This window comes from Calidris pugnax, unplaced genomic scaffold (genome assembly GCF_001431845.1).
Source record: "Calidris pugnax isolate Ruff unplaced genomic scaffold, ASM143184v1 scaffold630, whole genome shotgun sequence".
Lineage (NCBI taxonomy): Eukaryota > Metazoa > Chordata > Aves > Charadriiformes > Scolopacidae > Calidris > Calidris pugnax.
This window is the reverse complement of record NW_015091759.1, coordinates 133771-145928: the sequence shown is the minus strand read 5'-3', so window position 1 is coordinate 145928 and position 12158 is coordinate 133771. Positions and strand designations below refer to the sequence as shown.

Here is a 12158-nt window from a genome sequence, read left to right as displayed (position 1 = left end):
AGATATGGGCTCAAGTGAAGGTCAAAGGTATTGACACCTTCTGGCCTCCCTGCAGGACTCGAGGAGGAAATGAGGCTCCATGAGGACAATGTGTTTCATCGTAGGCCTTGGTGTCAGAGATGTCAGCCATAGCCAAGGGACAAAGACCTCAGTTCTGCTGGAGCCTCTAAGTCCTGCCAGCACCTTCAGCCACCTCCACTGCAGGCTTTCCTACACCACCCCACACCTGTGTCTGTTTCCCTGCGGGCTGCAGACATCCCACCCACTTCCCCACCTTTTCCTCACCCCAGCATGTCCTTATTTCACTGATACCTCTCCATCCTCACTGGCTGTTCCCTGAAATACAAAGCTAGGTCACAGATTCCCCCTCAGTCACCTGCAGCAGCACAGCACTACCTTTCGAATAGCATTTCTTCCTCCTCTTTTTCAGTCTGGACCTCCAAAGCTGCAGCTTCTGGTGGTTTTCCTTACTTGGACTCTTTCCCACTGCCAGAAAAACACATAATCATCTCTGTAAGCAACTTTCAAGCTTCCATCATCCTACTACTACACTACCCTGAGCCTCTGCTTCAACAGGCCTAAGAAGCCCAAGTCTCTTAGCCTCTTCCATACATGGGCTCCAACCCCATCTTGGCAGATCTCCTCTGGAGCTTCTCCAATTCCTCCCCACTCTTCGTGAATGGAGGCGGGGGCCACACCAGGACACACCATTCCAGGTGTGGCCACACCAGTGCCGAGTCAAGAAGAATGATAACTCCCCTTGTCTGGGTGGCCCCACTCTTCCCAGTGCAGCCCAGTAGGCACATGGCCATATTCCCAGTTAGCACCATGGACTCGTATGGCATCCCTTGTGAAGCCCACTGAGGCATGGTCCTTGAGGTTGCTCCTCATCCAGGCAGGCCATGAGTCTGCCTTGATGTACAGAGTTGTTCTGCCCCACCCTGGTGCAGAATATCAGAACATCCCTTCTCCTTGGAAAATGTCTAGATGTTTCTGTTGACCACATGCATATCTCTCCTGGGGAGATGATCCCCCTCCACATTACCATGCTTGACCCCTCCCAGCCATCTACATGACCACAGCCATCTACATGGCCACAGCATCCGACAGGAGGTTCAGAGATACCGGTATGAGGGGCCCTGGAGAGACAAGAGGTCCCTGTGTTTCCTGTGCAGGCATTCAAAAAATGAGTGTGGTTTCCTCTCCCCACCCAGGCCAGCAGTGACGGATGTCACCCAGCTCCCCAGAGTACGAAGGACCTGCAACCTTCCTGCAAGGGGTTGCTCAGAAAAGGCTGCCAACCTGCCTGGAGTGGCAAGGACGCCTGAGCCTTCAGCGCTGGAAGGACAGGGCATTTCTCTGCTGGCTCAGGGGAAGGTCTGAGCCCTTCTCAGCCCCACAATTTTACTTTCCCACTTCACGGTGCGCCATGCAAATTCCTTTGGGGAAGCCTGCAATGCTCCTCTGGATGCTGGTCATCACCTTTGCTGCAGCCATTAAAGGTGAGAGCCCCCTCCCTCCTTTGCCTCCCTTCTTGCCCAGAGAAGCTGTGGATGCCCCATCCCTGGAGGTGTTCAAGACCAGGCTGAATGGGGCTTTGAGCAACCTGCTCTAGTGGGAGGTGTCCCTGCCCAGGGCAGGGGGGTTGGAACTTGATTATCTTTAAGGTCCCTTCCAACTCTAACGATTCTGTGACTCTATGATTCTATGATTTTCTAGGGGCGGGTCCTTGCCTGGGGAGGTTTGAGAGCCCCATGCTTCTTGTCCCTCTGGGGCTCGTGTCTAACTGACAAACCAGTTCCCCCATGTGTCCATGCCCAGCCTGTTCTCTGCACCCCCTGTGCATGGAGGTCCAGACGTAGCTGGAGAAGGGAGCGGGGAGACTGGGAAGGGCTGGGGACTCCCATGCTCTCCTTCTGCTAAATTTCTGGATTCATTTTTAAAGATACAGCATGTTTGCCAGCAGTTACCCAGATTCTCATGGGTCTCTTGATGGGTCTGCAGTGTTTGGGCAAGCCACTGCCTCTAGGGATAACTCCTGGAATTAAAGGCCAAAATTCTGGTTTTTCTGTACCCTACAACCCCGGGATGGACTCCTGCACCCGCGAACTTTCTCATCAACACTCAAATCTCACACCTGCCCTGTGTCTCTCCAGGTAGAGACACCATAGAGATGGTGGCATCTGGTCCCAAGGAGGGGAGGGTCTCCGGATCACTCCCACTCACCTGCACTGTAACGGGAGCGCCTCTGGATAGCCGTTGGTATGACTGGAATTCTGTCCGTCAGGCCCCAGGAGGGCAGCTGCAATTTTTAGCCTGGATCTATCCTTATGGGAAAAACACAGGCTATGGCCCAACCTTCCGAGACCGAGTCACCATCTCTGCAGACAAAGACAAAGGCAAGGTCTCCCTGCAGCTGCGTGCTCTGACAGCCTCAGACACAGCCACCTACTTCTGCGCCAGGCAGCAACACGGTGATGCCAACGGAGGGAGAGGCAGCAGAAAAAGGGCTGGGGGGACAGGAAGGATGGGGAGGGACTCTTGATCCGGGAGGGGAGCCATAGGATGTGGGATAACGGTTTTAAACTGAAAAAAGGGAGATTTAGATGAGATCTCAGGAAGAAATTCCTTGCCGTGAGGGTGGTGAGAGCCTGGCCCAGGTTGCCCAGAGAAGTTGTGGCTGCCCCATCCCTGGAGGGGTTCAAGGCCAGGTTGGAGGGGGCTTGGAGCAACCTGGGCTGGTGGGAGGTGTCCCTGCCCAGGCCAGGAGGTTGGAACTTGATCTTTAAGGTCCCTTTCAGCCTGAACTCTGAAGAGTGACTGGAACTGGTGGTCCGGAGAGGATGTAGAGTCTTCATATTCAAAACTCAAATAGATGTGGGATAACGGTTTTAAACTGAAAAAAGGGAGATTTAGATGAGATCTCAGGAAGAAATTCCTTGCCGTGAGGGTGGTGAGAGCCTGGCCCAGGTTGCCCAGAGAAGTTGTGGCTGCCCCATCCCTGGAGGGGTTCAAGGGCAGGTTGGATGGGGCTTGGAGCAACCTGGTCTGGTGGGAGGTGTCCCTGCCCCGGGCAGGAGGTTGGAACTTGATCTTTAAGGTCCCTTCCAGCCCGAACTCTGAAGAGTGACTGAGCACTGGAACTGGTGGTCCAGAGAGGATGTGGAGTCTTCATATTCAAAGCTCAAATGCATATGGTCCTTAGGGACGTGCTTTAACTGACCCTGCTTTGAGCAGGGGGTTGGGACGTGACAATCCTCTAACATCCCTTCCAGCATCACCCACCCTGTGATTCTGTGACAAACATCACACCCACCCCACCCACCCTGCCCCCAATTTTAGCAGATCCGCACAGAAAACAAAGCAATGACACTACACAAAATTAACCTCCGAAGAATTTGTGCATCACAGACTCATCTTGCTAGAGTATGAAAATATTAGAGAGATAAGTAATTTTGTGTCCAGAATAGTCCTGGTATGTAAGATAAAATTAAACTGACAGTTAATATGTTTGGGACAGCTGGTCACAGAATCACAGAATGATATGGGGTTGGAAGGACCTCTGGAGATCATCTAGTCCAACTCCCCTGCCAAAGCAGGTCCATATCCGACCTTAAATCTCTAGAAGTTTATTAAAAATACACCCGGAATTGAGTCATTTGAGTTAAAAGTCCTCTTACAATCCAAATCGATCCACAATCACTGTCTCCAAGTACAGACAATGTTTCAGTAAGTAAGAAAGTTGTATTATTGCCTTAACCTACCATAAAAACGATGCTCACAATGCTATTTTTAATTTATGGCAATTGCTGAGTGGTCTGATTATCCAGCAATAAAAGAGCAGAGGAAGACAAAAGAAGGGGTGTCACCTGACGCAGACGCGAAAACATTATGGCAATTGCTGAGTGGTCTGATTATCCAGCAATAAAAGAGCAGAGGAAGACAAAAGAAGGGTGTCACCTTACGCAGACGTGAAAACGCAGATGTTTTTATACGACTATTAATCACTGTGAGGAGTAGGTGACACAGTGATTGAAGGGGACTGAGCCGCCCAACATGAACTGACTTCCTGAAATGTCATCTTCCCCCAGACACCTGCGTCCCAAAGAACACATTGGATGCTGATTGTAATTCAGGTCTATGGGACAATCATCACGTGCCAACGCCAGGTTTTCTTGCACTCAAATGTGGATGTTGGGTTCAAGATCTTTTGATTTTGAACATGGAATTACCAACACCAGTTCAGCGGATGGGTTTTTCCATGCCACAGTTCAGAAGTTACTCATAGTGTCCCCTTTATGTATCCATTACAGAACACTGAGTGGTTCTAAGAAGAAATTTGTCACTTCCTGAGGTATTTTAGACAGACAAAATAAGGCAGTCAATTGCACTTGAGCTGTGACTCTCCCTCCACAGCATTCAGGTGACTACCTCAAATGCAGCCCCTGGAAGCAAGGTGAGAAGACTGTAGCAGCATGTGGCTGTAAGACAGCTCATTTTCCCTGACCAGACACACAGATGATGACCCTACTCTCTCCCACTGAGCATCATCATTGAATTGCTGCCCCTCACAGCAAACAATCCCCCTTTATCCCCCACCTCGATCGAGTATCATGGTTCTCCCGTTTCACGCTTTTTCCACACCTGTTTCTTCCTCAGCTAAATGATTTAAGAGATCATGCTCTTGAACCGTATGATCAATGTTTTTTTCTACAGCCCACAGAATCACAGAATGCTATGGGGTGGGAAAGGACCTCTGGAGATCATCTAGTCCAACCCCCTGCCAAAGCAGGGCCACCCAGAGCAGGTCCCACAGGAACGTGTCCAGGTGGATTGGAATGTCTCCAGAGAAGGAGACTCCACCACCTCTCTGGGCAGCCTCTTCCAGGGGTCTGACACCCTCACAGGAAAGAAGTTCCTCCGTGGAACTTCTTATCTTCAAGTTTGTGCCCATTTCCTCTTGTCCTGTCCCTTGGCACCACTGAAAAAAGCCTGGCCCCATCCTCCTGACACCCACCCTTGAAGTATCTATAGGTGTTGATCAGATCCCCCCTCAGCCTTCTCTTCTCCAGATAAAAAGCCCCAAGTCCCTCAGCCTTTCCTCCTAAGGGAGATGCTCCAGGTCCCTCATCATCTTTGTAGGCCCAGATCATGATCTCCTTGTCTTTGCCCATAACAGCTGTGGATTCTCCTCAAGGACCACTTCAAGGGACATTTCCTGAGTTTGTGATAATACCAACGTGCCTCACTGTCATCAGAAATCTAAGTTAGTGTGTTTACTCTTAAACACCTTCATGGGCTACAGCTTGCTGTGGGAGATGGGAGCTGCAGAGCCTCCATTGCTGCTAAACTCTAAGGAGGCCTTAGAACTTGCCTGAAATCACCTGGGCAACTGATAGCTTTGGGGAAGAGAGTAGGATCCATCCACTCTTGGGCCATTTCCAGACATGGCCTCACAGCCAGAGATCATCCTCCCATCTCCATTTTTGAGTAAGTTTGTTATCCCTCACTGCCAACTTTCAACACTTCCGAGCTGTTGGTTCAGAATAAGAGTTTTGCACCCCTTCCCCTTGCTGTCCCTTTTGCTTGGGTCGATCAATCCTATAACAGCTCACAACCTGCAAGTTGTAATCATCTTCCTGCACGTGTAATTTTTTTTTCTTTTTTTTTTTTTTGTTTTCTTTTTCCAGGATGTTAATAAATTTCTCTTCCTTCCTGCCCTCTTCCAGTTTCACAGCAGTTAGAGCGATGACCACGTGGCTCTTTGTGGCCGGCTGAGGACAAACCACAACACCTCCATGTGAAGAATATGTTCACACAGAATTTATCCTCACCTGCATGTTCCTCTTCACACAAGCCCTTGGGTGCAGGTGGCACTAAGGAACAAGAACTTGTCCATCATGCAGGATTTGCACCATCCAGGGGAAAATCCTTACTATCCTCCCACAGAACAATATATTTTTACCTAATAAAGAGCAATCATTTCTTTTAAAGATACCAAAAGCACAATAAAGACTTCCTAAGGCACCAAATGACCCTCAGCACTGGCCCAAACAGAAAGATAATGCCTCAAAAATCCCAGATTGAGGGTATTCCTCTTCTTCCTGGGGAATAAAAAAATAGTTCATACTGAAAAAAAAAACCCACCAAAACAAACCTGGAACACTTCTGCAGCTCTGAGGAGTTTCGCTAATTGCTGTAGAATAATACTCAGACAGCTTTTGCTTTTTCATTAGACTAAATTCTGAGCCTTCCCAGAGCAACATTATTCTTCCTGGGGAATAAAAAAATAGTTCATACTGAAAAAAAAAACCCACCAAAACAAACCTGGAACACTTCTGCAGCTCTGAGGAGTTTCGCTAATTGCTGTAGAATAATACTCAGACAGCTTTTGCTTTTTCATTAGACTAAATTCTGAGCCTTCCCAGAGCAACATTATAATCCTTTATGATAATCCTACAGGTCCCCAGCGTGTTCAAATCCTCTCTTTTGGCCCACTTTTAGGTCCTTATTTTCAAGCCTATGTGATTTTTTTCCTGTGGTGTCTAGGGTGTGTGACTACCTGCCTCATACGAAATACCGTACAGCAAAAGGGAAGGAAGAGGCACTTTTTGTAACTGAGCGTATCACCGTGTTGAGAACTTGGAGTAGCAACAGACAAGATCGTGTTTGGAACCGGGATCACTTTTTCAGTTGAGCCAAGTAAGTTCCACTGCTTTTACTACTACTGTTTATAATCCTTTATGATAATCCTACAGGTCCCCAGCGTGTTCAAATCCTCTCTTTTGGCCCACTTTTAGGTCCTTATTTTCAAGCCTATGTGATTTTTTTCCTGTGGTGTCTAGGGTGTGTGACTACCTGCCTCATACGAAATACCGTACAGCAAAAGGGAAGGAAGAGGCACTTTTTGTAACTGAGCGTATCACCGTGTTGAGAACTTGGAGTAGCAACAGACAAGATCGTGTTTGGAACCGGGATCACTTTTTCAGTTGAGCCAAGTAAGTTCCACTGCTTTTACTACTACTGTTATTTCTTAAGTTTGCGGTGGGGGTGGACAGCAGAAGGAGACATTTCCACTTATTTCTTAAGTTTGCGGTGGGGGTGGACAATGGGATTGTGAGATGTGACAGCAGAAGGAGACATTTCCATTGCCTGGGATCTCTGGAACATGCATTCTCCAACCAGGGGTTCAGGTCCTTAGCTCGTATTTAGTTAACAAAGCTTTTAAGGAAAAACAAAGACAGTTTCCCAGCTACATCCATTAGCATGACTCTACAGACCCTCACCACCTCCCATAGCTTTAAATTCTCTTTAATTTAAATTAAACTGTCCAAAATTTAAGACTGTTGTTTATAGCTGGTGGGGATGATGTCTTAGCCCAGCAGTTGCTGCTGGTGGGGATGATGTCTTAGCCCAGCAGTTGTTTTCCTTCCTTTGTGTAACACTAAGGTGTGTAGATAGGAAAAAAGGAGAGTAAAAAGTTTCAGGAGGATGCAGTTCCCATGGAAAGACAGGACATGTTAGTTTTTGCAGCAACTGCTCAAAATGTGAGCAAGCCTTTAATATTTAGAAATGGCATCTCAGCTCTCAGAAAAGCATGCAGAAAATAAAATCATCCCAAAACGATGATTCTTTTTCAGAGATTCAAGAAGAATCTGTCCCAGAAGTCGTTGCGCTTAAATCAAAGGGACCCAAACGATACGACAACAAACTGAACGTGGCTTGTTTGGCAAGGGCTTTCTACCCTAAGAACATCAGCCTTGATGTGCCCATGAGTGACACTGTGTATGATCTGAAGGCACCTCTTCTCACATCTGAGGGGATATACAGCACCATGAAGGTAGCTGGAGTGGAATCAGATGCCAAGGTGACCTGCAAGGTCACGCACAAGGGGAACAAGACTACCACCAGCATAATTCTGCCAGGTACAACCTTCGGGTCCAAATGTAACGTGATTCTGGGAGGTGCACCTGCCAAGATTATTTTCTTGCCCTTTGAGAACCTAGCAGGAACAAGCAAGCACAGCCAGAAAGGTATTTAGGTGCTTAGTTAGGTGAAGATGAGATATTCAAAAGCACCTAGCACACATCACCTTAATTCAACTATTTAAGCACCTGGAGTTTTCTTCCCCAAAAAGGAAAAACAAACCAAATAAAAAAAAAATTCCTAACCCACCCCCGCAAAAAAGACCAACCAAAACCTACCTCTAATATTTGCAAGTCTACCTTTATCTAAGGCAGAATAGCTCAAGGGATGTGAGTATACAAGCCTGCTAGAAGAAAGCTTGAAATAACTTTTATGAAAACACAAAATAAAAAAAGGACATGCTATTCCCCCCCTCCCCTCGCCCCCAAATCTTTTGGTTATTTTTTGATCACTTTTAAAATTGTTCTTTTCCTATGGTAAAGCTCATATCCAAAGGGAGAGGAACTAAAACTCAACAGTCCTGGGGTGGGTTTTTTTTCTGCAGTCAGACGTAGAAAGCTAAGTTTTCTCTTCAAGTTAATCTCAAAATTAATGACCCGCCATCTGATTCTCCAGTACTGCTTATCTACTGCTGGAAAAAGAGCTATGGGTACGTTTTGTGCAATTTTTGGTTTATATAGTTTGGATACAATTTATAGTGTCTCTCAATCATTCAACAGAAGAGAAGACTGAGGAATTTGGAACAGTTAATGCCTGCGAGATTACAGAGTTAATCTCAAAATTAATGACCCGCCATCTGATTCTCCAGTACTGCTTATCTACTGCTGGAAAAAGAGCTATGGGTACGTTTTGTGCAATTTTTGGTTTATATAGTTTGGATACAATTTATAGTGTCTCTCAATCATTCAACAGAAGAGAAGACTGAGGAATTTGGAACAGTTAATGCCTGCAAGATTACAGATGCCTCCACAAAAGGTTAGTTGCCTAAAGAAGTAGTAGAGTGTGGGGGATTCAGTAATGATGCATGAAAATGCATTGTCTTTTGTATACAAATGTCTGAACTGTAGATAGTTTTTAAGTAATAAGCTGCAGTTTTTGTGGACGCGATACCAGAACATGAAAAATTGCTTTCTCTGGTTCAGAAATGTCAGAATTGGAAATAATTATGGAGAAATAACCCGCTGTTCCAGGTTAACAGTCTAAAGAGCTGACAAATTTCCATGGGATAAAACAGCAACAGGAAGAGAATTCCTCACTGGGAAGATACCTCCTCTCTTCCCTGCACTTGATACATTCCTCTGTCACCTTTTCCTTTGTCCTGCTTCCCTCATCCACATACGATTCTATAATGTGCAGATTCTCCTTCTTTTGGGGGGATAAGGGGGGGAGATAATATTAAGACCACACTCTCTTCCCTCTTCTTTTTAAGAAGCAGATGTCAAAATGGAGAGAATGAATATGCTGTTCATGGCTGTTTTGGGTTTGAGAGTCCTGCTGGTGAAAAGCATCACCTTGAATATAATCATGAGTATCACGCTGTTTCTCTTCTGAGGTAGGAAACACATCACTCAGTCCCTGGGAACGCAGGAGGCAAGTGCAAGGAGTGACCTGCTGGCTTTGCATCCTTCTGTAACCCCAGAAAAAGTGACACAATCATAGAATCAATGGTTAGAGTTGGAAGAGACATAAAGATCATTGAGTTCCAACCCCCTGCCCTGGGCAGGGACACCTCCCACCACACCAGGTTGCTCCAAGCCCCCTCCAACCTGGCCTTGAACCCCTCCAGGGATGGGGCAGCCACAGCTTCTCAGGGCAACCTGGTCCAGGGTCTCACCACCCTCACGCCAAAGAATTTCTTCCTAGTATCTAACCTAAATCTCCCCTCTTTCAGTTTAAAACCCTTCCCCCTTGTCCTATGGCTCCCCTCCCTGATAAAAGAGTCCCTCCCCACAACATAAACTCCCCTCCCTGATCAAGAGTCCCTCCCCACAACATAAGTTCAGCTGTTCCACTTTCCACTGGATAAGTTAATGTAACCCTGAAATTGCACCTCACCCCCAAATTGCCGTTGCATTAGGGTAGTCCAGAGCATCTCAGGTTCTACCAGAAACCTTCTGCTGCTTGTTTCAAAGTCTGGATAGATGGCCACATCAGCAAGAACAATAAAGGGAGAATCCCAAAAGCCAACAAATGTGAAAAGCGGGATGGAAAAAGGAGGAGGGAGAATTCTGAAGATCAGGTAGCCAAAATGACACACAAAAAAATCTGCCCAATCCATTCCAGATTAACAGAAGCTCAGCACCACTGCATTAAATGTGAATAAGAATTTAAACCAAACGTGGTTTGCTCTTTCAGGTATTGGGTGAGTGAGCCAGCAATGGACTGAAGAAGAGCAGGAAAGAACGCACCGCAGGATAATTTAAACACCATGGGTCAGCTCTGTTACAGACAAACTTCCAAAGAATCAACACCCCCCTCCAGCCCCCCAGTTCCAGTAGATTGATGAGTCCCTTTATTGCATCAAGGTGCTCTTCAATTAACACCACCTGGAAGTCTTCTTATACAGCTAACACTGCTGCACTTTTGTCTAGCTTGGTAGTTTCATTAATTGTTAGAACAATTATTTCTAATTTCCATAAGAAATTTCCCTTACCCCTCTGCTAACTCCTTAGCTCTCCTGCTCCTGCATCCATGGCACTGAAGCATTCAAATTGCTTAGATGACAGTTTCAAAAGCTTAAAATTTAACTTTATACTCACAGTGCTTTAAATATATTACCTCTGGTCATATTGCATTATTGTCTACCGAAGTAATGCTTTTCTGCTTAGGGATCCCAGGCACAGAGGGAGCATCGGATAGTTTTAATTTTTAGAATCTTTTATTACTGGCAATTTTCTAGTGCATGTAACCAGATCTTCAGTGGACCTGAAGGAACTCAGTTCAGACAGGTACACAGTAGTATTTTCATTTCCATCTCTTCTTTAGAGCATTCTTCTATTTCGTTAAGTATATGGTACTCGCATTTTAGGTTTGCTTAATATACACCAAAATAAAGTTTTATTTTGCTTGGTTTGCACCGTGCCCTTTCTTCTGCAAGCTGGGTGGAAATGGTTGAAGTTCCGCTGTCCTATTCAGTAACCACTGAGAACTAGAAAACCACTTATTACAGCCTAGTATTTTCCTGGGCTTTCCACAGAGAAAGAAACTCCTTGCACCTTTACGAGACTTCAGGAGGGCTATGAATTCAGGCCCTATTGGGTTTAAAGGCACTTTAATTATTCATGCCCCTTTCAAGTCACTCAGACTCAAAATTGTGGATCATAACAAAAATAGAGATGGATCTAAAGAGAAAATGGTGAAGACAAAGTGGCAACATGAGCATTAACGTACAGATTTCGGAAGGTGAAAGAACAGGCTGCTGATTTTCCACTCACCAATACGAGGAAGGGGGGCCAAGGGGAAACACTGTGGAGGGGGCTTGATAGATTTTGAGAGATAACCCAGCTGTTTGGTTGGCAGTCAAAAAAAAAAAACCCAACACTGACTTTTGTCTCACGAGCTGCGAGCTGCTGCCTGCTCAAAGCAGGATGCTGTGGTTAAAACACATGACTAAATCACGCTATGCGAGACAAATCTCCCCTTGCTTTTAAAAACATTGACCACTTCCCAGGGGGCAGGGCCAACGATGTTTTTCAGATGCTGACTGAACATCCTTCCAGAGAAGGGCAATGAAGCTGGTGAGGGGTCTGGAGCACAAGTCTTGTGAGGAGCAGCTGACGGAGCTGGGGGTGTTCAGCCTGGAGAAAAGGAGGCTGAGGGGAGACCTTCTTGCTCTCTCTAACTCTCTTCTCCCAAGGAACAGCTGATAGGTTTCAAAAGCAGGGAGGGAGCAGCTCATTCAGCTCTCCAGCAGCCCTTAGAAGTCCCTGAGAACAGAACCCTTTCCTATGCCCCATCCTGATACCACTTCAGTTAAAAGTTAAACAGTTCTCTGTTTACCTAATGCTGGATCTGCAGAAGACAGGAGGTGGTCCACCATTACCGTGTCCAGTTCTGGGCTCCCCAGTTCCAGAGAAGGAGGAGCTGAGGCTGCATGGAAATGCTGTGGGAGAATTAACCCACTCTGGGACCTGGACAGGGCTTGTGGCTGGGCCTGGCACTGAGAGGGATGATGGGGAAAGGCTGAGTGATGTTTGTCTCTCTCCTGGTCAGGCCCTGCTCACCCCGTGCTC

General features: G+C 46.5%; 1 protein-coding gene across 1 annotated transcript; it reads left to right on the top strand.

Annotated features, from left to right (window-relative positions):
* Window positions 1-1071: 1071 nt before the first annotated feature.
* On the top strand, window positions 1072-9477 carry LOC106900052 (Ig heavy chain Mem5-like). Its single transcript, XM_014962011.1, has 8 exons — window positions 1072-1127; window positions 1215-1502; window positions 2157-2466; window positions 3235-3248; window positions 6640-6702; window positions 7641-7925; window positions 8839-8901; window positions 9362-9477. Exons 2-8 carry the CDS (start codon window positions 1229-1231, stop codon window positions 9475-9477), a joined length of 1125 nt encoding a protein of 374 aa, XP_014817497.1. The 5' UTR covers window positions 1072-1127; window positions 1215-1228.
* Window positions 9478-12158: the final 2681 nt, after the last annotated feature.